The following is a 23,717-nucleotide window of genomic DNA, read 5'->3' as shown; positions in this document are numbered from 1 at the left end:
GGAATTAAAAATATTATATCTCAAAATTTCATTTCGTTTACTAAAATTATAATTAAAAAAAAAACAATATCAACATTAAAATGTTTTATTAAGCATTACAATCGCAACACTATTAAACTTTTTGCATAATAAATAATATTTCCTAGGCTAGATAATTTCGTACATAGCTTATATAATATCACACGTGCGTGCGCGTATCACTGCTGATTTGCTCTAATACTTGACGGAAATATGTTATATGTTCAGCCCTTGGCGCTTCCGAGATTTTACTCCACTTGGCTGAAAAATAAGAAAAATTTAAAATCTGATTCAATAAACACCTCTATATGTGTTTCGTGATAATTTATTTCTTAAGGTGCTGTTCATATTTAGCCCTACATCCATCTTGTTACTTCACTGTTTGCATTCATGATAAAAACAAAACATGCAAATAGAAATATCGGTTACAGCCATGATTCAAAAGCATGACCCCAGGGTTGGGCGGCCAAAGCTCAAACCAATGTTCTCGGGAGTAATTAAAAAAAACTATTAAAAATGTAATTCATTAGTTAGTTCCTACAAAAACAATTATATAAATCTAAACAAATCTATCTTGCAAATGATTAATTGAAACAAATGTGAATATGAGTATCAAAAAGAAGATATCATAAACTCAATTTTACACTATTGAGGTACATATTTAATAAGCATAGTTTTAATTACCACAGATAAATGAAAACTAGAATATTTTATTTATATACTTACATGATACGCATATTGTTGGTGTATCCGGAGCCCTGTCTCCATCCAGTGACTACCACAACATTATCTCCAGTACGAAGGAAGCCACGACCGCGGCCGAACTGAATCCCGTACTGTACGCGGTTGTCTACGTCTTTCAGCCAATCACTGGCCACGCCCTCTATAGCGAAAATAAAATTATTATTATATTATATAGCCTTATCGCTATCGAGCTATCTCTTCCAGGCGACCTCTGTGAGAAACGAAAAGCAAAATGTACTAAATTGCATAAGGTACGCAAGAAGTGGAAAAATACTCATTACCTACGTATAGTTATTAAGGAAAAAAATACTGGCAGTTCGAAAGTCATGCACGCAAAAGGACAGATGAGAAACAATTCTTCGATATTTTAAATCGTCAAGTTTTTGTTTTACAAATGTTTAGTCATGATCATGATTCACATGTTCAATTAATTTAATATAATTAAAAACTAATAAAAATCAATTACGCGAGTTATAACTAATAACATTACATATACTGGCCACTTTGACCTCAAATAATATCTCTTTGGTTAGGAATTCCAAATTCAATTTTGATATATACAGATAACATTTACTTAACTAGACGTTTTTAGTGCTGTTCTGAATTCGTAGTCTGTATAATATTATTGTCTATAAACAGCAGTTTCAAATGAATGTTGGTTAAAATCGTAGACAAGCGCTTAATTTATTTAATTAATTCGTTTTGCGTTGATAGGAACTACACCTCGTTTATGATATCAGAATCGCTTATCTGCACAATTGTTGGCTATTAAATTGAGGTGTCATAAAAATGTTTATGGTTCATCATTGAATATATGTATTCGCGTTGTATCATATGTAACCTGTACTTTTGAATATAAAGCAATGATCGTTATGCCAGGAAGCAGTTTTACGCAATATAAGTAATACATTTTAGAAAGGCAATTCAAATAAAATATTAATAATACAATCTTACCGACCCAATAAAAAGTCGTACCTTGGTAAACAATGGGCAGAACTCCCCGGTAAAGGTGTGCCTGACGAGCAGTTTGAGCATGTCTGGTGACCGCAATAATTGGACATCTGGGTCGGTACTTGCTCAAGAGATGCGCGGATCTTCCACTAGTGGTGATCACGATGATGGCGGACGCCATACATTTGGTAGAGGCTTCTACGGACGCGATCGCCACTGAGTGCGCTGGTTCGATACTTGATTTCACCTGTTTAGAGAATTTTATGTTTATATATACGTTTCTGTTTGTTTAATAGATTTATTGATACTTGAAAATTTAACTGCGTTAATTTTCAAGTATTTTAAATAAAGCCTTTAAGTGCGTCCATCGATTTAGCTAAATCAAAAAATCATGAAATATTTTGTGCCTACCACAACCAATTTTGTTTTTCTAAGTGTTAAATCAAACCGGTTTTAATCGTATGACAACTATGGCGAATCAAAATAGTATTATACAAAAACGCACCTGGCGTAATACCTATATATGGAGTAGAAGATAACGCTGTCACTAAAATTTAATTTATCCTATTTTAAACTTTCGACGATTCTTGTTTGGTATCTAATTAGATACTTTTATAATTTAGTTTCTGTATTTAATATATCATATACATTAACGAAACAGCACATGGCATATCTACATATTAATATGTATTAACCTACAGTTTGTTATTGAGAACATAAAATTTTCCTATATTCATGAATAACTACACTGTTATACAAATGACTGAATGAAACTCATGATTTTTGAGCACTAACCAAGGACAAAGGAAACAGTTAAATTTTATTAATGGTATTAAAGCTAGGTCTGTATCATATTTGTACTAGCCAAACCTACCTTTTGCTCACTTATGCTTTCCTAATTTTATAAGCGTGGCCGATTCTTGGGGCCAATTGATTAGACTGATCGTAGACCCTAACTATGGAATTGAGGAACACTACATAATCCTCTTTCCACAAGTTAAAGGTTGTATGTAAGTTTCGTTTAAGTAAAATGCCAAAAAATATGGATATGTAATATAATATATAAGAAATCATACCTGAGCAACCATGTCGATGAACAACTGCTTGTGCCAGATAGCGGCTTCCGCTTCCTTGCAAATGTTCGCCATAGTGAGAACACACTCCAGGGGATAATCACCCTTCGCCGTCTCGCCTGACAGCATCACGCAGTCGGCGCCATCTAGGATTGCGTTCGCGACATCTGACGTCTCAGCGCGGGTGGGGCGGGGCTTCTTAACCATGGATTCCAGCATTTGAGTCGCGCAAATTACTGATTTACCAACCTGGAATATCAGACACTTCAGTCAAGTGTAGGTCGGCGAATTCTCTTTAATATTTAAGTAAGAATTTGTATGTACTTTCAAATTGGTATGGAACTCGCTTGAGGTTTTATAGAACTGAATAGTCCTGGAAGATTTCGGAATGAAATAGACAATTATAAATATGTATATATTTAGGGCCTGTTTCACAATGTATGGATAAAGTGCCAAATAGCTATGCAACACATAAATTATTCGAAAGATAAAAGTTTCGAATAAGATACTTCGCATTTCATGACGTATATCGCTATCTGACAGTCGTGAAACGCAAAAATACTGTTTATCCTACCAATAAGTAAAAAATAGCTTATTTGGAACTTATCCGGACATTGTGAAACAGTCCCTTAAAGTATATATATAATTACAATATATAGTCAACTATTTCTAATTGGCATAATGTAACTGAAATTTTCGTACTAACGTTTATTAAAACTATAAAAATTTGTTATGTGAAGTTTGAAAAATTTTATTGAAAAATGTTGAAATTCAATTATGCCAAGTAAAATATAATCTAAAATATCATTTGTTTCGATTGATTTTTCAATTCAATTATAACTATTCAATAAATAATAAACTTGATTTCGGACACTAAAATCCATAGAAATTGTAAGCTTAAGAACTGTATTAAAAGTTTTAGCTTATGTTTATTACCAAGTCTATGGCAGACTCATATAGAGCTGACAAATGTATGGCCCTATCAAAAATTCCCTTTAGAATGCTGCAGTGTTTCTAAATTGTTGTATAAAGAAGTAAGAACAAGAGAAAAAGTTGTTACAATTAAGTATATATCGTAAAACTTTCACCTAATATTTTAACTCTTATAATCTTCATCAATCTCACGGCACTATTAACTATGCAAAGATCCATAGGTGAACAGCCGGATATCAAACGCACGACCTCAGTGTTGATAATCACGCGTATTATGATATATCAACTAAAATATTTTTCTTAATTGCCTTCGTGTGGTCCTATGACATTAATGATAAGACTGATAACTTTATGACCCAATTAATTAATTCAAAAAACAAAAGCAAATCTTACCTTATTACATCTCGCGATCATTGTCTTCTGGGCAAGGAATACCTTTTCTGGTGGGATTTCAATTCCAAGGTCACCACGGGCCACCATGATACCGTCTGATTCCTGAAATTAATATTATTAATTGGGAAATCTGAAAGTACCAATGTCTTGATATGCGATCGTAATATGTAAAGATGTTTTAGAAGAAAAGCTTGGCACATCGTTTTTCTGGTACTATTTAAAACAAATAGGCATATTTTAGGCAGACCACTTTAAACTTTTATCAAGTAAGGTGCAGGTACCTGACAAATTTAAGCAAAAAATAGACTATCAAATTCTGCCCCCCGACCAAAACATTACATATGTAAGATCACAATCGTGCATTTGCAATTTTCAAATAGAATGACTGAAGCAATTCAAATTGCAACGTCCGCTAATAAAACGTTTAACATTTCTGGAATAAAACTAAGAAGAACCAGTAACAACTGGCTAAAAGGTTGAAAGTTCAAACTAATTTGTGAATATTGGTCACAATCAAATTGTCGGCGATCGTGACCTAACATAATATAAATTACACTGACTGTGACTGGCAAAAGTTAATAAATCGTGAGAATTAGACACGCAACGTATGTGCTTGATAAATTCCATCAAATAAGAGTCTTTATAGACGCGCAAAAGTTTAACATTTTTCCTACTAAGATTATTAATTCAAGAATTATTTTATACAATTTTCTTTAACTTTGTAGCTTCGAGTAATATTTAAAACCTAGAAGAAATTCCTTTACAAATGTACTACGTATGATAGTTTTAATACAACAGATTTTTTTACCGTCAATATTTTTTAACGAAATGTGGTAAATCAAAGAACGGATTTTTATAACATTTTTACTTATGTAACTATAATGACGTTGTGGTTTATGACATTTTCCTTTGAATAATTGTAATGTAGAGGGAGGGTAAAACAAGCCGAGTTTCTTGCCTGTTCTTCTGAGAACAAGGCCTCTTGGTAAAACAAAAGCAAAACTGCTAACGGATGGCGAAGTTTTGCTCTTTCGCGAATTTCGTAAACGTTTTTGACATTCATAAGTATGTCCTGAGACGCGTCTAAACTGAATAAACGAATTTTGATTTCATTTGATTTAGCCTAAGAAATTTAATAAATTTAACAGCAGTTAGCAGAGTCCTTCTAAAATTTTTTCTTAAGCATAAAGTCAAAAATAATTTATTCATATAGGTAACATAATGTACACTTATGAACGTCAAAAAAAAAGAGAAATATATAATAAATGAATCTAATTTTACATTTACTGCCAGTTCTCAAATCAAGGGCGTAGAACGAAGAAGAACTGGCTTATTTCTTATATGAATCCCAGAGAGTTACTTTAAAAAACTTACGGCAATGATCTCATCAAGGTTTATCATTCCCTGGTGGTTTTCGATCTTGGAGATGATTTTGATGTTCTTCCCTTTCTCACCGAGGATGCCGCGGATCTCTTGAAGAGCTGCTCCGTTACGAATGAACGAAGCGAAGATCATATCCACCTGTAATTATAATTTATTAATTGTCAATATTAATATACCTTAGGTCCAGTTTCTATTATTAATAATGTCAATTATTGCATTGATATAATTTTTTAAATAATATTACTTTATGTGAATGTAGAAGTGAATTAGTCAAGATAATTAGATTAGTTGGTCGTTTAGATTATTTAAAAAAAATATAACTGTGCAGTCCCAATCAGAGATTCAAATCAAGGAAAATACTCTGGTTAAAATAAAAAAAATCTTTTGTCGGATAGTTAATTCGTTGCCGCAGGAAAATTTTCGCTACCAGTAACGCACCAAAACTGCTAGTGTCACTATTCTTAAATAATACTATAACGCATTGGCATTCACTGATAATGTAGCGTAAGGTGAATTTTTGAAATGCTTAAAGTACTTCTTGAGTGTCATTACACTGATGATTATGTTATGAAGATACAAATCTTTTCTTAATGCAAGAAAATTTTTGTATCTTAATATAGAATAGTGGTTATCAACGTGGGGCCCATGCTCCATAGGGAGGTAATTTCAAGGTTGTTTAAGGGGAAGTAATATAATGGTAATTCGAAAAATATTTTTTTAAATAATGATTCGGAATTTCAGTTTTTCATTATATGTTTTAAAATATACTGACTATATTTCGTTTACAATTTCCAAGTAATTACTTCCTAAAAACCTATTATTTATGTTTTTTAGTGAGCAATTATTTTTCATAGATTAAAATTATGTATGTGACATAGGGAGGTACTAAGGTGGGGGCATAACACAAAAAATGTTGGGATTATTTTGCTATGGAACATAGATTATAATGTATCTGTATTCGGTCTGTTTATGTTCCATTTCACCACACAATAATAAAAATAGCTCTTTATATATCGGCAAAATTTATATCCAAGGTCAAATGACAGAATTTAAACTATCACAGATAAAACAGAGTATGTGTTTCAAGAGTTGATTCCTTTTTTATCTATTATATCATATTCATTGAGTTTTCATCTATAGATAAGTTCAGTTCATATCTTTTCTTATCTTAATTTATTGAGATATTTTTTATCTATGAATCTCGTATTGCTATCATATGCTATCTACACTGACTTTAAAAAAATACAAGCCAAAAACCCTTCTTCGTTAACGAATTGACCCAATAATTACTTTTCAGATTTAAAAAAACCACAACCTTTGATGGTATCCTTAAGTAACATAGGAAAATTTATTTCCAAAATAATTCTTAAAATCCAGACAAAGCCAGATAATATATAATAAAACAAGTAGTATTGATATATTATCATCTTAAATATATGTACACTAAGAGGAAATTGCATTCGTTGGGGATAAACAAGGCATATGTACAAACTCGTTATTTTAAAGTTCAAGGCATAAGTGAGGCGCAATTTAACAGATTAATATTTTATCAGAAATAAAAGGAATTTTTTAATACAGTTGCTCAAAAAGTGGCATATTGCAGGGAGGTATAGCGTTCGGAAAGTGGGCTATTACACACTTGTGCTTTTTTCTTTGCCATTCCCGCACTCGTGCGTTTTCTTTGCCAACTGTCAAAACAATGTGTATTAAAAAGAAAAAACCAACCACGAAGGTTTTATTAAAAAGATTCATAGAAGTTTTTATGATATATGATTTCTAAATATTATAATAATTGGATTCAATAAGGTCGATTAGGTTTCTTTTCATTTCATATCAATTAAAAAAATATTAAAAAGAATTTTATAATATATGCAAATACGTATTTTTAAAAAGTTTACTAATAATTAGATTCTATAAGTTAGGTTAGGTTTATTATATTTCATATCAATAAAAAAAATATTAAAAAGAAAAAACTAACCATGAAGTTTTTACTAAAAAAAATCACAGAAGTTTTTATGATTCATGCAAATATTTTAAAAAGAAGCTATAGCTATTTGTTTAAATATCAGATTTAATGATTGGACTCAATGAGTTAGATTTGGTTTTCTTTCAATAAAAATAGTCTACTGAAGAATTGGCTGTATGGGCCAAGTTCCCTTTGCCTACCCAGAATGGGTGAAGAAAAGAAAAAACAAACTTTGCTCATATTCTTTGCGGTTGGCGCCATTTTCCAAAAATGTTCTTTCGAGTTGAGTTATTTGTTGCACTTGATGTACATGTGATTACAAATGACTAATTTCGACGATATTTTATTTGAATGTATACCACCCGAACGCAGTATAATTGCATAAAATGCTTCGGACAACAATTTACCGGGAACATATAAGTCGCTACATATCTACGTGCAACGAATTTATTCCGTAGAGAGAATAGAAAAAAAGCAAATAGTTTAATTAAATTGCTTTATTTTTTCGCAACTGTATTAAAAATAGTCGTTCAGTACACGTGCGGTACCGTCATTGCAACTTGTTCCGACTGTCAACCCTCACCTTCGGCTGCGCCTCGGCTCGGGTAGACATTCGTCGGAACTCGTTGCAATGACAGGCTTTCCGCACTTGTAATGAAATATACTATATCACAATTTTAAATAAGTATCATTTGATACAGCATTTAATGTATACTTACGTTTTGTTCAACACCAAAGATCAAGTCAGACTTGTCTTTTTCTGACACCGCCGGCAAGTCAACGGGCAAACCAGGCAAATTCACACCCTTCCTTGATCCGAGCATACCTGTTTTAGATATAGAAAAAGGTATGAGACTACTGGGAAAAAGGATTAATCTTTGTTTTATCTGTAAGTGCATTTTTGACGCATACTGAGGCTTCAAGAACTTGGAAGATCTGTCAAGTATTTGTTTAATATAATTATTTCAGTTTTTGACTTCCAATAAAATTGGTGTAAACTACAACTAAAACGGATTTAAATCTAAAGACGAACATGCGTCGTTAGATTAAAATCCGTATACAACCGTTTTTTACGCGGATTTGTTCGAAAGAATTCTATACAAAAATATCTATATTAATATTGTTTTACTTTTATCGATAACGACTTAATCTTAAGCCGGAACAAGCCTCTGGGCGTCATACAAAAATAATCCGACTACATTTTTAATTGAACGACTATTTGTCAGCCATCTCCATTTGACAAACCACGTATTGAGCTCTAAATTAATAAAATTCGTATTTTTTTTTGCCTGTGATTCAGGCGCAGTCTTTCGACCATACCGCCGAGTCTTATGTAGAATTTTTCCTTTATGTTATTTTACGTCAATTTAAAATAATCATGTGGTCAAATAACAAATATAGATCTCTCACCTCCATTCTCAATGTTGCACACCAAAGTGTCAGTTGTCGACGATTGACAGATGACAGAAATGAGCCCATCGTCGATAAAAATCCTGTTTCCGGGCTTCACTACGTTAGTGATGTTCTTGTAGTCGACAAAAACGACAGCTGCGGTACCGCGCTCTTGGTACGCGGGGTCTGTTGTCAGCTTGATTGTTTCACCCTTCTTCAATTCTACTTCAGCGGAACCACCCTGTATATCAAGTATAAATAATTAACCTTGATGATTTAAATTTTCATTCACAAACTATCATTGACAATTTTCACAAATAGAGCACGTCCTGTAAAGTTATTAGTACGCAATATTGGGCGATGGTGAGACATATTTTCTTTAGGCAAGTCGACTAGGTATATCTTCTAGTAAGAGTCAAACGCACGATCTCTGGCTGAAGAATGATAACATATTTCGTGGTAAGTTCTCAATAAATAAAACAATAAGTATCATAAACAACAAAATTGTTAGACAAATTGTATAATATAAAAGCAGATTAAAATGATATTCCAATGTTGGTAAGAAATTTTTGTTCCAGAAGTTTAAAAGTAGTAGTACTGGTAATAAGTCTACTTACACCTTCTAAAAGTCCAGTTCTGATCTCGGGGCCTTTAGTGTCAAGAGCAATAGCCAGAGAGAAAGGCACTCCGAGTTTCTTGCTGTAATTCTTCTCAGCCTCACGGCAGTTTGCAATTGTCTCAGCGTGGTACTCATGAGAGCCATGAGAGAAGTTCATACGGGCTATATTCATACCTGTCTCCATCATCTTCTCTAACATCTCAACGCTTCGGGAAGCCGGCCCTAAAAATTAAAAATATCGTACCACATCTATATATAAATTAATTATTGTTCGTTTGTGTAGCTAATACTCATCAGTGAAGCCATTTGCTTTACTGATTTGTCTCATTATGATTTTTAAATATTTGTGGAAGTTTAAGGCAGGTATTAAGGTAAGTAATTAAAGAAAAATACTAAAAACAACTTGTTAAAATTTAATATGTTCCCAGCTGAGAAATAGTTGATGTCTTTGTCTTTTAAGAAAAAAAAAGTCACTTGTTAGTCATATATCTACAGATGCCTTCAGAAATATGTGTTTCATAACTGTAGTATAATGTCCAATCAATCTCATTGATCTGTTTTTAAATCTTTGTAATAGTTTTTGCCACCAATATACATATGTATGTAATAACAATTCACCCAGTATTAGTAGTAATTTATAAAAAACCTCCTAGTAAAATCTACTGATTTAACAAACATAGTTCACAGAAAGAGACAACTACTGTTTTTGAAATGCTTATCTTTCATTTGAAAAGTAAACAAGTAATAGGAATTCATTTAGATACATTTAATATCTTTGGTTGCCGGTATAATATTTATTTTTATTCTAATTTGACTGTGTTGTAAAATTTTAAGCACTCAATCTAATTCAAAGTCTAAAATTTTTGCTTATAAATCTTATGTTAAAATAATTGAATGGAGCACAATTCAAAACTGACCGATAGTACAAATGATGCCAGACAGACGAACATAAGAAGCCTTGGAGTCAACGTCTAGGCTGCACATGTGTTGAAGGTGGGACATCGCATCAGAGGCTGCCAGCTGCATGCTTGGCTTCTCACCAGACCCAGTCTGAAAGAGGAAGGTACTAATAATAGGCATATTTATTTAAAAAGTGTGTAGGTGTAACTTTATAACTAATATGACTGATAATGACTAGTTTTTAAACTTTATTATACCTAGTAACATTCCATAATGAAATGGCAATTGTAAACAGCGCACATTTCTGATCCTTAGTACTTGAAATATGAGCTGGTGCTATACAATATTAACCTTGAAATCATTAACAGGTTCTAAATAAAATGTATCACAGATTGCATACAATACAAGTAACATGTAGGTATTTTAAAATGATGGCTTTTCAATTTACATTAATTTTCATTCATATCAAATTACTGGGTTTTTAATGAAAAATTAATTGTTGAATTGCGTTGCCTAATATTTAGGCCGAGTATTAAAATTTTTAAGACCCAGTCTGTACACAGCATGTTAATATCATCATTAGATCTTATGGCTTATATATATTAATATACAGCGCAAAAATAGAGCTACGTAAAAATACCTCAGTTTTTCCATCGTAAACCGTGCACCAAACCATTTTTACACTACTGTTATGGAAAACACTTTTCTGAAATTCAGCAAGAGGTTGAATCGGCTGTGTATGTGATCTTGAACTGCCCTTTAGCGTAGGAAACTTCTCTCGGCCACTTTGAATTACAGACTTGCGTATTGAGCATCGAATCGCGGTAGTCGGCGCGCGCATCAGTGTGTCGTCAGTACATATGTTTGCGCAAACTCGGTAATATTTTCCCTCTTTAAATCGCAACCCCTTGCCTACACATTGGGGTGCACTTTTTAGAATGGCTTTTCATAGTATTGTTCAGTGTAAGTTAATATTTTTAACTTATTTTAACTGGGAGTTTTGTGTTTAAATATAAACATTTGAATTGGTGCCAAAACGAGCTGATGTAATTTTGCCAAAACCATTTTAGAAGCACCTGATCGATTTAATTTAATAAATTGTAAATATTAATACAATGCATTCTTTTTAAATTGTTTACCAATATTAAATAATTTAAGCAGTTCCGTTGATAAGTTTACAATGATAGAACTTTAGTAAAGTGAATGAGTAATTTCAGTTTTTGATTCTGATTGAGTATTAAATTGTCAAATAAATTAGTTTTCGGTTTCGTTGTCAATAGCAACGCATGCAATAGCAACAATAATGTTCATTTCAAATCATTTCCTAGCATAGATAAAAAACCTTTGGGGCAAATTACGTAAGTATATTTTTTACTTTGTTTTCATGTAATAGTAATGTTTGGTATTGCAAATTCTAAAAAACTTTATAAATATTATAACATATTTGCACCGATTCATTTAACTATGCGCATATTATAAAATCTCTTAATTTTCTCGTTAATCTCAAAAAATCTTATTTCGACTAATTGACGATCATGGCACTAGCCTTTACCTAATATACGGGCGAAATCTCTCTCTGTTATTTCCTGTACAAGGGCTGTCCATATCGTATTCATAACATAAATTAGAAATTATCGGGATTGTCTTCTACATAATCCATATTTGTTTGTTTTATTTTTATAAATTAATATTTAAGTAACTGTACAATTCTTGCGATTAACTCATTTTGGCTTGGCTGGAATAGATCGTTCGAAAGCGATAAGGCCGCCTCCACAATTATTGTATTAAGTGTTCTAACTGTAATGATTTTGAAATGCTTAAATGTGTCAAATAAATAAATATCAATGATAGGTATATATCTATATATATTATATTTCTAACTTCAGTTAAGTAGATAATCATTAATTATTATCTACTTAACTGAAGTTAGAAATATTCAAAATTACATTAATTTAGAATAAAAGCTTTTGATTCAGTCAACAACTTCACTTTACCTCACTCTTGACCCTATAGGTACCTAAAGCACTATCCTCTATTTTAATAACAAACTGAATAATTATAATATTGTATTTAATAATCAATATTTGTACGCTTGTTAGTTACTTATAGGTTTTGTTGTAAAAATCCCATGAAAGCTGGAAATTAAGGATTCTACAGAACTATCCCACTGACATCAACTTGGCAAAAAGTAGGTAAGCATCTTAGTACATTATTACGTCACACAGCTATTGTTAACATTTTATACTAATAAAAGTTCTAAACTAATAAATTCAGCAATAAAACTAGTCTTGCATTAGGAGGTTATAAATTAAATGGTGTAATTTTTAATAAATCACGTAACCAAATACAACGGCGTTTAAAATATTCCATACAATATAGTATAATATACCTAGTACACATTAGGATGAATCCGACTTAAATTGATTGTGTCGAAATATATATATACATAGTATATATAATGTAAGTATATATTTTTTCATAAAACATTATTGCTCACTTGCATTACCGGTAAATTCTGATATTAGTTTGGCCTTTAATCTTGTGCACATCAATTTCGATAATACAGAAGTTATTAAAAAATAATGGTGTTAAGATACTTACGCATACAAATGCCATTGTTACAATTTGTTCTAGTAACTACTTCTTACTAAACATTAAAAAAAATTAAACACGTCAGTGATGTTCAGCTGTTTTATATAAATTCTGATTTCTTGGAATACTTTGACAGCAACTAGTAAGTAACAAGAATGTTATTCAGAGGTCATTGCAATGTCACAGTTATAATAAACTTTTTTGTGATAGCGACATTGATTTATATGAAAAATGCATCGAAACAAATATTATTTATAAAAACGTATTAAATTTGAGAAATATGAAATAGTTTTCATCTGATTACTCCAGTTTAGTTAAAAAGTAAATGGATAGTTTTGACTTTTGAAAAATGTTTATAAGCTATGATTTACATAAAAACAACAGCTGATTTTGACAAGTATATCTTTAGTTGCAATTTTCAAGTATCGAATTTGACCATAACCTTTACAATTTCATAATTTGTATTTTTTGGTTTTTGAATGTTAAATTAAATAAAACGGTTGAAATTTTCTACACAAAGGATATCACATCTTTATATATAACTTATTAAGCACTAAATGGTTAGATACTTACTTTAAGTTTTCCAGAGCGGACGATAGCTTTCATTTTTTAATTATTTATCTTGAACACAACATTCAACTGTGCTAGTTCTATATGTCTGAGCGATTTAGTTTGTTTGTACTATCTGCGCGCGATTACCTTATCTTATACTGTCAATAAACTTAACCCTTTTGAACCTACAACATTTAAATTGTAATTGCAGCTTGCTGCTAACTAGTAACTACTGAAAACTAGTGAATTAACTTTGTTCTTTAATAAATCTTGTACTGTTAGCAAATGCAATTTTTTTTTGTTGGCACTTCAATAAAAGAGTAACTGTCACCATTAAGTCATTTCAACTTACACTTGATACATTTATTTCACTATTGATTTGTATCAGTCACCTGTTACATCTATGCTGATAACATTTTTGTTAATGATAGCGAAGATATAACACAATATATTGTTGATAAAAATATATCTTCAGTGACATAATTTGTTTTATTACAGGTGAACACAAAACAAGGGGCATTTAAAATAATTTTATTAAATTTACAATCAAAGAATATTTTCACATAACTATTAGTAAATTAAGGTCATTATAAACTACTGACAAGAATTTAACCTTTTAAAGGTGTTGGAATGGCATTTAAAAACATATATAGCACACTTAATATACTGGAGCAAAGCGTTAGAAATTTAATGTCTAAAACTTGTAGTGCATATACAAAACATATTAAAGGCATTAATCAATATGGAAATAAGTAAGAGCAATAGAAAAAGTACAAAATAAAAATACACTGTTGTTTTAGGATTCAAATACCAGGTACCAGAAAATTATAATTTTAATTTGACTAATAACCTATTAGATCTTAATAATAAATTCTTCTACCGTATTAAATTCAGCAAAGAGAAGCCCTATTATTTATTTCTATTGAAAAAATAAAGTGTATTTACATTATAAAAATAGCTGTTAAGATTAAAGCTAACACACTGGGTTTAACTGCTGAGGCCAATAAAATGTCTCTTCTAGCATTTGAAAATAAATCTATACTTTAACACATTTATAATTGAATTGGTCAATATTTAAGTCTATTAACATATTAGAAATGGCTATTAGGGTACCAGAGATTGTTACATACCAAGTAGAAAAATAGTTTTGTGAAGAAGACAAATTTGTTTTATTATGAATAAAAATATCACTATACCTGTCAGAAAGCAAGCAAAAATTGTAGCTAGGAATACAAGTTTTAATCTATGGCCTGTAAAATTTCTCAAGAATAAAAAAAATAAGATAAAACTATTAACAACTTTGTCACAATATTTATTCAAATCAGTTATTGGGTAAAAAATATTACTGAAAAGTGTGGTTATAATTTACAGCCTATTCTAGTATTCCCAGCTAAATCAAACCTACACATACTAAACATCTAATGTCACATTGACTTAAAACATCCACTCTAAGCATTTAACCATCTTTTATACATATAAATTTATATTTTTAAGTCTTATGTTTGTATATATATATATATGATTGAAGTATTAGTTGGTAATTTGCCACAATGTGAATGTACTGACAATCTTATTCTTTGCTGCATTTTTAATTTAAATAGAAGGGGATAACATACACCAAAATATAACTTTATTTAGAAAAAAAATATCTGTATCTGGTCTCACACTAAGATTGTAAGGAATTTATATTATTCCCATTAAATATGTTTCTATAAAGTGCACTTTATATATCTGTGGTAATACTGCAAATTCATATTGTTATATTTTTGAACTGTAAGTTTTTTTATATACATGTCTTTGCTGAATATTTCTGATATATACATAATATTCTGTACATAATTACATACCAATTAATACAAGTTTAGGCCATTTCAAAGAACAGTGTAACTATATTCATAATATATCGCCATTTGTCTGAATATACAATAAGATACATTTTAAATAGGTAACAATTGCAAGTATTGTCAGTAGAATACAGTGAAATCACCTTTGCTTTTTTATCCAATCAAGTTAGTAATATCACGTTGATACAACCAGCATATGTCTTTTAAGCAATTATATTTACTATAATTAACCACGATTAGATATTGTAAGAACACCCCTTACACATTAATAGATCTGTATTTATTTTTAAAAAAGTATGTTTTTTTTTAAATTAAGTATATTACATAAGCATTCTTTATGTAGACAGGCCATTAAATAGTTGATAACTATATTTGCCTTTCCATAATGCAACATGAAAATACTAAAAATTATTTAAGAAATCACAATCTGTTGTGATTAATCACTTATATATTGACAGTCTTAACATGCTACATAATAAAGGGTGTTTTCTATCTTTTCCATAAACACACACTGGTACTAGCCCACTTCACTTTTCACATAGAACAGAAGGTATGGTGTAGATCCTGACCCTGTTTTGGGTTCCGGCGAAAGCAGGTCTTCAAACTCCTCATTCGAGATTGGTTTCACCACATCATCATCACACGAAAGCCACCCAATCTCCGGCCTTTGTCTTGGGACACAGCATTCTTTGGCCGTACAACCAGTTAGTTGGTTTCTGGGTCTGCTGAAGAGTGTTCTCATGAAGCTGCTTCCAGTGTTAGTTGTAGTGTTATCAGTCTCTCTGTCACATTTGAGGTCTCCTTGGGAGTTATCTCGTGTGTATGCGACATAGTGACCACCAGTTAATGTTTGCCCAAAGTGCATTATCACCCCCCATAGGACATACCTGAAAGGTTGGAGAAAAGTAAGTATTACCATATACAATACGAGGCAAATTCTATGATTTAGACTAATATAGGTTCCAGGTACTGTGATTAAAAGACCCCAAGTAAAATATATTTTTAATTGATTTTATCAACAGGAAAACTGTAAGCAAATGTTTTAAGGATTATGTTAGACAATGTATTTTTCTTTAATATAATATAAATCCTTTGATACAGCTGCGGATGTCAATTTTAAGTTTTCAAATAAAGTTTATGTGTAACTTTTTTTACCAAAGTAAGATGAGATAAATTTAAAATTATATATACCTATGTGTAGGAGAATTTTCTGGGGGCCGTTTAGAGCAGGGTTCGCAAAAACACGGCATCAACAGCGGGGTGGGGGCATACCGGGTGATCTTTTCCATGCCACCGCTAAATCGCTTCAGCTGGAGAACTAAGAGTCTGGGTAGACGTGAGTAGGCCACACTTCGTCTGGCTTCATTGTAGCGAAGACAACGCTCGCACCAGTACTGGAGGAATTTTAGAAATTTGACATTATTTATTGCCATAGAAGTATGGCATATGTCCATCCGTTTTTTTTAGCGAAAAATTGCATTAATATAGTTAGTGAAAAATGACAATTAAACATTTGTATTCAAAATAATGTTAAGTATTATGTCTTTCGTCTATCGTCTTTAATAACAAATCCGTTAAAGAAATAGTTTGTGTTCGTGACTTAGATGTAAAGCTATATAATATATTTTGTATTATCAAGTCTCTCATTCATAGTCTATAGCAGCTTCTTTTTGACAGATGCGTCAGTAAACATTATCATGACGTCAACTACATATATGAAAATGCTTTACTATACTATATTGGTTTCGCCTCGCTTCACAGTACTTAAAGAAAAACAATTGAAAATATACAAACTTTATACAATTAATCTTCTATAATTTCTTTAATAAATAAATTATATAGTAAATATAATAATAATTGTACTTATAAGAGATTTCGCAAAGCGGACTAAATTTGAGTCTATTTGCGGAAATTGAGTCCACCTACCTAATACTAATGAAGATGCATGTTAACATTTCAAAAATGAAAATTTAGACTCGACGAAAACAATACGATATAATGCTTCTACATGACATCATATCAAATAAAATTAATTGCAGCTCACTTCTATAAAAAATACACTTTCATCTACCTGTTTATCAGACTCGTAATCGTGCCGTTTCACGGTCCTCATATCTATATCAACTATGGCAAAAACTCAGTACAACCCGATACAAATATCGTGCAGCTCGCTTAAGCTTTGTTTAAGCTATTGTGGAATATGCTTAAAAGAAGTATTAAGAATATCCATAGGACTAATTATGCTGTATCATGAGCACACTTCACTTACAATTTATATCTCACACACAAAACAAATCTAAAGGTTTGTTGATTTTTTTCTGTCGTAATTATGTTTGAACCTATATATCATGTACTCTATCTTTGGTTATTTTAAATATATGTTTATTTTAATATAATTTATGGATTACGAAAAAAATTAACATACCTTATTCTGATCGCGCAAATATTCGCTGGAAAGACAAGCGGCACGAAAGGGCTCATCGGCAGAATCGTCTTCACCAACTGGAACACAAAGCTCGCACACCGCCTGAGCCTTCTCCGTCACAGTCTCACATTCCAGGCACATTGTCCGTACTACCATGGTACCTGGAAGGTTATAGAAAAGTCAGCCTGTAATACCTTCAGATACTTTTTTGTCCACATGAATGAACTGGTAGGTTATAAAAAAGTCATGCCAACTTGGCGAGGTTTTAACTGCTTCACGCACGTTTCACGAAGTTGTATGTATACTTTTGATTTAATCTAATAATAATACAAAATCACCTAGAAGTAGAAAATTAAGAATTTAAACAAAAAGTTATAACTACTATAAGTAATGTAATTGATATCGTAGAACAGACGTAATGAATATTAAAAAAAAATCTTTTGACGCGCTACGAAAAAATCATGAGAGTAAATTTTTGCGATGCGCAATCCAACACCCTGAAGTTTGCTCAACATTTTAGTTTTTTTGAAGTAATATTTTGGCGCGTTACGGAAAAAATATGAGAGTAATTTTTTTTCGGTCATTGTTGCTTTTTCAACAAACGAAGAATAAGGCCAAGATTAAATTTTTGAAAAGAGTTTTTATCTTGTTACGCCAAAGAAGTATAACTTCTAACACGCGTACATAAAGCCTAGTTTACCCCGATGCAACGTCGAGCTTGGGTAATTTCCAAAGCATTGCTATATTTATAGTTTATCTACTTGTTTGTCGAGGGGATACAATACAATATCGCTGCTGAAGTAACTTCAAAAGCAGATTATTTAGCCATGCAGCTATACAAGGGAAGAAGAGACTTAGGTAGAAAAGAAGATTACTTGTTAATGTTGCCTTATTTAAAAATTTGACCAAAATGTCAACTGAGGACTACTTTTACTTCAATTTCTTGACTACATGACCGATAATTCTGACTTTCCATAACATAACCAACAAAAATATACTGAAAAATCTATTTTGACACACGAAAAATGTCGCATGGAATCCATTGTAGCCAGATACAAGCTGCGACAGTATAGATCATGACGCGGTGTTCTCATGCCGCAGTGTTGCCCCGATGTAATATAGGCTTAAGTACACACTTTTTTTACAAAGCTATCATTATAGAATTATTTTGACGTTCCTAAATCAAATATTTAAATATTTTTTTCTCACCTTCAAAGCTTTCCGCGACAAAATCCCACCCCGGTTGTGACCTCTCATCTCTCTCAGGATCAGAGGGCGAAGGCGCCCGTTCCTCCGTAGGTGAAGTCCGTTTATCATTTAACTTCACATCCTTGCGTTTCTTCCACGACTTGCGTAGATTACCTAATGACTTGCCACCATCTTCAATGTTTTGGGCGCGACCGAGGCCATTGCTATAAAATAAGTTATTTACATATAATCTGTATTAATTGAGATTTTTGTTAATTAATTTTGGATAATGCATATTATGCATATTATGTGTAAGTCTATGTATATTTAAATTTAACTATTGTGACATGTTGGGTTACCCAACAGACCACCGTATGGTTCGGGCAACAGTGAAAATTTCAGTAAAAATTAAACGTAGAAAACAATTTAAAGGCAGACAATCAGGACTGAACCCACTAGAACAAGAAACACTTAAGAATATTTTTTCGGTTCAACACACTGAAAAATCTAAGAATATCCAAGAACAATATAATTATATCATCGAATTAAAACCAGTGTCGAAAAGTTACCAACAATACCAGGGATAAAGAGAAATAACTATATTATAACTGAAAAAATAAGAGATATGTTAAATGAATATGCCGCGCCTGGCCCGCGACAGACGCGAGTGGAACCGGAAGGAGGAGGCCTATGTCCAACGGTGGACAAACCAAAACTTAACTGAATGACGTTTCATCATCCCTAAATTGTAAAGTTTTTTGGAAATAAAGGCTATTATTATTATTATATTGTGACATTAAAATTTATTTACCTGTCCCCATTCTCCTGTAACTGAAGCCGCGACGCTCGCGCACTCAAAGCGCGACATGTCTCACGAATATTGTCCAGTATACACACTAATAACTCGTGCGCATCTTGTTGTCTGTTACCTATAGCATTAATCGATTATAAACGAATACTAAAAACACTATGGCTATGAGATTTCATATACCTATCAGAGATCTGAAGACACAATAATGTGTGTTCAATATTGTAATAACTTTATACTGGTAAATAAATAGTCCAAAAATAGTAGGAAAAACTAATTCTTCACAAAAACCTAATAAAATATAAATCTAGTTTTCATAAAGTTATATCGGTCTCTATTTGTTTTTTAAAAACTAAGTAAAATACACACAGACTTTTAAGTTTGTAATCTTATTGTAAACGTAGTTGGCTGTGTTTATTACAAAATAAATATCTAATAATTTTATATCAGAACACTGCAAAGAAATGAGAAAAATAAATTTTATAACTGTTTTCTAATATACCTTCAAATGTGGAGTTAACATCTCTCAAAGCAGATAAGAAAGCATCAGGCGCAAAGGCCTCTGGACTAGAATCATTGGAGCCACTGTTGATACATTTGCTTTCACCCGCTCGAAGGTTTACATAAGTCTCATGAAGTTTCTCTGTCACCACCTGCAAATTATTATTCTTATATTTGCGAGTTAAAAATAATTGTTGGGTGTCTTTATTGTATTAATGAATTATTGTTTGTATATTTATTGTGTATATTTTGCTAACATATATTTGTATAATTCCAAGAATTGTATTTTAGTTAAAGTCATGTACACTACTATTTGTTTCATTGTAACAATCTTTAATTGATTTTTGGGTCAGCCACAAAATATACTCAAAACCTCCAAGAGTTACAGCTATATGAAGCAACCTCTATATGTATTGAATTTTCTGTAATTTTACCTATAAAATATTTTTCTTATCCTCTAACACAAATTTAGTCTAGTCAATACAGTTCAGTCAGATTAACTGATAAAAATGTCACTTTATCTTAATATATTAGTTGATGACAAAGTGTCTCATTTTTATCTATAAATACATTATATTAAAAGATCATGCAACCTGTGAAACGACATAGGTGTCAAGGTAGACCTATTTCAATATGTGTATGTTATAAACATAGTGATTCAACTATTAATTCTGTAATTATATATATATACAGTCAATCATCAAAAAGTATAGCAAAAATTTTGTACATATTTAATACTAGAACATAATATGCAATATTCAGTACAAATTAAAGATTTAAATCACATTATAATTATGTAAATGTATAAATTTACCTGAATTTTGCTTTTTGCTGAATTATTATCTGACTGCCCCAAAGAAAGTAAATCTTTACTACTCCAAGACCTTGTTCCCGAGGAAGCGATTCCTGCTGCACTTCTACCCAGGGAGGAACTTTTTAACCTGATGCTACCAAGCTTTTGTTCTACCCTTCCCAAATCTGAGACTAAATGATGCAGGTTGTGAACAAACTGTGGGGCATATCTGCAAAGCATACAATTGTGTTGTAAGAGATATAAAAACTGCTTTATCAAAGTAGTAAATCCATTGCTTTCACTGATGCAACTTTTATTTTATGTAATGCAAACAATTCCTTAGTACTTGATGATAAGCACTGAATACACTATTTCAAATAATATCATATAAAAGTTAGTAGTCTTTTATTAACATAACTTTTACACATGTAAAGAAAAACACTTTTTTCTTTAAATGTGTAAAAGGTGACTACGCACGCTGTAAAGCATGCGAAAAAAGCACTCGGTTAAATTTAAAATTATGTCAATAATACATAACTTCAATCCGTTATGAAAGTGTTTTTCTCTGACATAAAAGTTCACAAATATAATGTTACGCACCTCAATGTATATAAGACACTATTGAGAAAACAAGTATTCCCCATATTTGAGAGTGTAGCAATAGGGGTTTTTGACTGTGGACCCCCATACTGATTATCTGATGCATGGTGGCCATTCAACATGGCAGTACCACCTGTCTTTGGTTCTAGCACTTCGAGGGTGGCTTTCACAAATGAACCTTAAACATCAAAATATATTTTAAATGTGATTAGGTATTAAGTTGTTTTGGTCCATATCTTCATCATAGCATAAATTTTCTTAATACACAGTTAAGTTCAGTCTAGTCTAGTCAATATTATTTATTGGAGAACTTGACTCATACAACAGTCCCCAAGTTTTTAAATAATAGTATAATCAATTCAAACTCATTTCTATAATCTTGTTAAATGTAAATACATACCTGCTTGTAATGTTGTTTCTCTTAATGGTTTCAACTTTTTAGCAGCATTCAATGTATTTTGATAGGTACTCCGTAAAGGTCTTTTAACAGGCCTATTCTCTTTTTGATCGTTAGTTACAGGGGAAATTGTTTTCTGAACTACGCGGTTCAGATTTGCAGCATTATTCTTACTAAGAGACAGTGAATATTTAGTTCTATTGACTCTCTGATTCTTTTCCGGTCTAGAGTTTACGGGCATCTTCAGAATACCTGAAAAAAGGCGAGCCGCATAGTAAGATATACGTTTATATTGATATTCCGCTGCTTATACAGCAGTCAAGGATAATTAATTGTGCTTAAATTTATCAATACTTGACTAGCATACTTACGGCAAATGTATATATTTTCATTGACTTACATTATATTTTAGTAACAAGTATTCCATTAAAGAAACTGCTACAAAAACAAATCAAATGGTAACCACGAACACCTTCATCTAGAAATTAAAACGGTACGCCATATTGGTTGTGTAATGAAATTTAGTGACGTACTAGAACTAGTGCTACCTACATCGTTCCGTTACCGGTCTATGGTTCAATGAAATTTATCGTTTTATACTTTTACTAAGTAATTTTAAAGGATTTAACGTTTTCTTATTTTATAAGGAACAAATCTTGATTTGTTTTCGAGATAAAATATTTATTACATCATGATCAACACCATCATACGCATTACTACGTTTGCTTTCAATGTTGGTTTGATACGAATCAAATCAGGTTAATTTTCTGTAACAGTTCTTATATCTACAGGCTGAAAATAAATAATATAGGAAATACTTTCTGTTAAATAAATACATAATGTTACTCGCGCTTTGCGAGAAATGATACAACCTAATGCATTAAATTAGGTACAATAAAACAACCGAGAGTTGATTTTGAACGAATTGACAAAACAATGTATTTATAATTTCAATTTATAACCGAAAGTACCTTTTCGACAACAACGGGTATGCGTGGAACTATTGCACATACGGATTTATTGCATGCACATACTGTAGAGATGGCATTCACCTACGCATAGCTGAAATCACCAATCTGAAGAGTATAGTCTATGTGTATAAGCTATTAGCTTATAAGTCACAGATACAATACAGTTTGTGAATTGTGCATGGTTTTTCTGCACCTCACTAAAAACTTTCATGAATATCCGATAGGTGGCATTTTAAGCCAAACTAAAGCGAAAACATTTCCATAATAATATTTTAGTTGTTACCACCGCTTCACAAATATAATTTTATATACATTTACTCATTTAATATCTGCTGTCATAAGACCTCATTTTAATTTTTTCAGACAGACTGATTTTATGGGTCTGTTCATCCCACACACGGAAAAAATCATATTTAAATGTGTTTAGATTTATATTTATAAAGACAGATGATAGATTATAGTATAAATATTTTTTAACCATTTTAAAGAAATGTAGCGATATTTGTGGGTTCCGTGCATAAAATCAAATTAATTTTGTCAAAAAAATTAGAAGCAATTAAAATAAGTGCTTCGTCGATTACATGCAGTGATTAAAGACATTGAAGTTCCATTTTAGATTTAGCGCTTAAATCCAACACGTATTTGACATTCGCGGGTCAGACTAAGATTCAAAG

General features: G+C 31.5%; 2 protein-coding genes across 6 annotated transcripts; both read right to left on the bottom strand.

The window, feature by feature from the left end:
- Nucleotides 1-69: 69 nt before the first annotated feature.
- On the bottom strand, nt 70-13,857 carry LOC110995320 (pyruvate kinase). 4 transcript variants are annotated; one of them, XM_022262428.2, is made up of 11 exons: nt 13,538-13,857; nt 10,390-10,522; nt 9,471-9,694; nt 8,872-9,094; nt 8,181-8,287; nt 5,487-5,633; nt 4,113-4,214; nt 2,790-3,035; nt 1,738-1,960; nt 745-901; nt 70-279 (listed from the first exon to the last, which is right to left on the bottom strand). In XM_022262428.2, exons 1-11 carry the CDS (start codon nt 13,568-13,570, stop codon nt 267-269), a joined length of 1,608 nt encoding a protein of 535 aa, XP_022118120.1. In that variant the 5' UTR covers nt 13,571-13,857; the 3' UTR covers nt 70-266. The 4 variants fall into 4 exon arrangements, with proteins under 4 accessions (XP_022118120.1, XP_022118121.1, XP_022118118.1 ...); XM_022262429.2 differs by lacking the exon at nt 13,538-13,857 and adding an exon at nt 12,974-13,114; XM_022262426.2 differs by lacking the exon at nt 13,538-13,857 and adding an exon at nt 11,013-11,291.
- Nucleotides 13,858-14,030: 173 nt separating this feature from the next.
- LOC110995319 (probable ubiquitin carboxyl-terminal hydrolase 9) lies at nt 14,031-22,614 on the bottom strand. 2 transcript variants are annotated; one of them, XM_022262424.2, is made up of 10 exons: nt 22,473-22,614; nt 22,076-22,324; nt 21,676-21,853; nt 21,097-21,304; nt 20,284-20,434; nt 19,785-19,902; nt 18,995-19,197; nt 17,786-17,946; nt 16,552-16,754; nt 14,031-16,247 (listed from the first exon to the last, which is right to left on the bottom strand). In XM_022262424.2, exons 2-10 carry the CDS (start codon nt 22,311-22,313, stop codon nt 15,878-15,880), a joined length of 1,830 nt encoding a protein of 609 aa, XP_022118116.2. In that variant the 5' UTR covers nt 22,314-22,324; nt 22,473-22,614; the 3' UTR covers nt 14,031-15,877. The 2 variants fall into 2 exon arrangements, with proteins under 2 accessions (XP_022118116.2, XP_022118117.2); XM_022262425.2 differs by having other exon boundaries at nt 22,444-22,600.
- Between the last annotated feature and the right edge of the window lie 1,103 nt (nt 22,615-23,717).

Source organism: Pieris rapae, chromosome 2 (genome assembly GCF_905147795.1).
Source record: "Pieris rapae chromosome 2, ilPieRapa1.1, whole genome shotgun sequence".
In the NCBI taxonomy this organism is placed as follows: domain Eukaryota; kingdom Metazoa; phylum Arthropoda; class Insecta; order Lepidoptera; family Pieridae; genus Pieris; species Pieris rapae.
Note: the sequence above shows the minus strand (reverse complement) of the source record. Positions and strands in the feature narration are given on the sequence as shown.

Bases quoted from the DNA above. Each gene is read 5' to 3' on its own strand.
- LOC110995320 (XM_022262426.2), bottom strand. From the start codon at position 11,213: ATGCGCGCGCCGACTACCGCGATTCGATGCTCAATACGCAAGTCTGTA. The intron at 5,634-8,180 runs GTAAGTATACAT...TTATAATTACAG, and splicing joins TCTTTGGTGTTGAACAAAAC to GTGGATATGATCTTCGCTTC. The intron at 902-1,737 runs GTACGACTTTTT...TTTTCGCTATAG, and splicing joins TCTGCCCATTGTTTACCAAG to AGGGCGTGGCCAGTGATTGG.
- LOC110995319 (XM_022262424.2), bottom strand. From the start codon at position 22,313: ATGCCCGTAAACTCTAGACCGGAAAAGAATCAGAGAGTCAATAGAACT. The intron at 21,854-22,075 runs GTATGTATTTAC...TTGATGTTTAAG, and splicing joins AGAAACAACATTACAAGCAG to GTTCATTTGTGAAAGCCACC. The intron at 19,198-19,784 runs GTAAATAAATTT...CTTATTTTATAG, and splicing joins TTACAGGAGAATGGGGACAG to CAATGGCCTCGGTCGCGCCC.